Genomic DNA, 788 nt, shown 5'->3' with positions numbered 1-788 from the left:
GTTAGTAGTGGTTGACCTTCTGATAGATATACGTACCACCACACATGTAGACATACATACCACCCTCACATGTAGACATACATACCACCCACACATGTACACATAAATACCACACACACATGTACACATACATAACATCCACACATGTACACATACATACCACCCACACATATACACATACATAACACCCACACCTATACTCACACCACCCCTAAACAGTAAAGATCATACCTCTCTCCCCTCCCATCGTCATCCTTCTCTTTCTCCTCGTCACTGTCACTGCTGCTATCTCCATCGTTGTCATCATCCTCAGATGAGCTTTCCCCATCACTGCTTGTGCTGCTGTCTGTGCCACTGGAGTCGTTTGCCTTGTCGTACTCTTCGCGTGTGGGAGCGTTCAGGAATTCGGGTTCGGCGTCCGTGTCCAAGAATAGCAACACACTGCGAAGGTATGAATATACAAATGAGAGTAGATATATATGTGAGAGTAAGTGGTTATAGATATATATGTGAGAGTGAGTGGGTATAGATATATATGTGAGAGTGAGTGGGTATAGATATGTATGTGAGAGTGAGTGGGTATATATATATAAGTGAGAGTGAGTGGGTATATATATATATGTGAGAGTGAGTGGGTATATAGATATATGTGAGAGTGAGTGGGTATAGAGATATATGTGAGAGTGAGTGGGTATAGATATATACGTGAGAGTAAGTGGGTATAGATATATATGTGAGAGTGAGTGGGTATAGATATATAGGTGAGAATGAGTGGGTATAGATACATA

At 41.6% G+C, this 788-nt stretch overlaps 1 protein-coding gene across 1 annotated transcript; it reads right to left on the bottom strand.

Moving 5' to 3' along the window:
* Positions 1 to 231: 231 nt before the first annotated feature.
* Positions 232 to 441, bottom strand: SARC_13977 (hypothetical protein; the record flags this gene model as incomplete). The annotated part of the gene is made up of 1 exon (XM_014291892.1): positions 232 to 441. A coding segment is annotated over one exon (210 nt), but the record flags the coding sequence as incomplete, so codon positions are not given.
* Positions 442 to 788: the final 347 nt, after the last annotated feature.

The sequence above is a fragment of the Sphaeroforma arctica genome, assembly GCF_001186125.1.
Source record: "Sphaeroforma arctica JP610 unplaced genomic scaffold supercont1.3988, whole genome shotgun sequence".
Lineage (NCBI taxonomy): Eukaryota > Ichthyosporea > Ichthyophonida > Sphaeroforma > Sphaeroforma arctica.
This window is presented reverse-complemented; position numbering and strand designations above follow the sequence as displayed.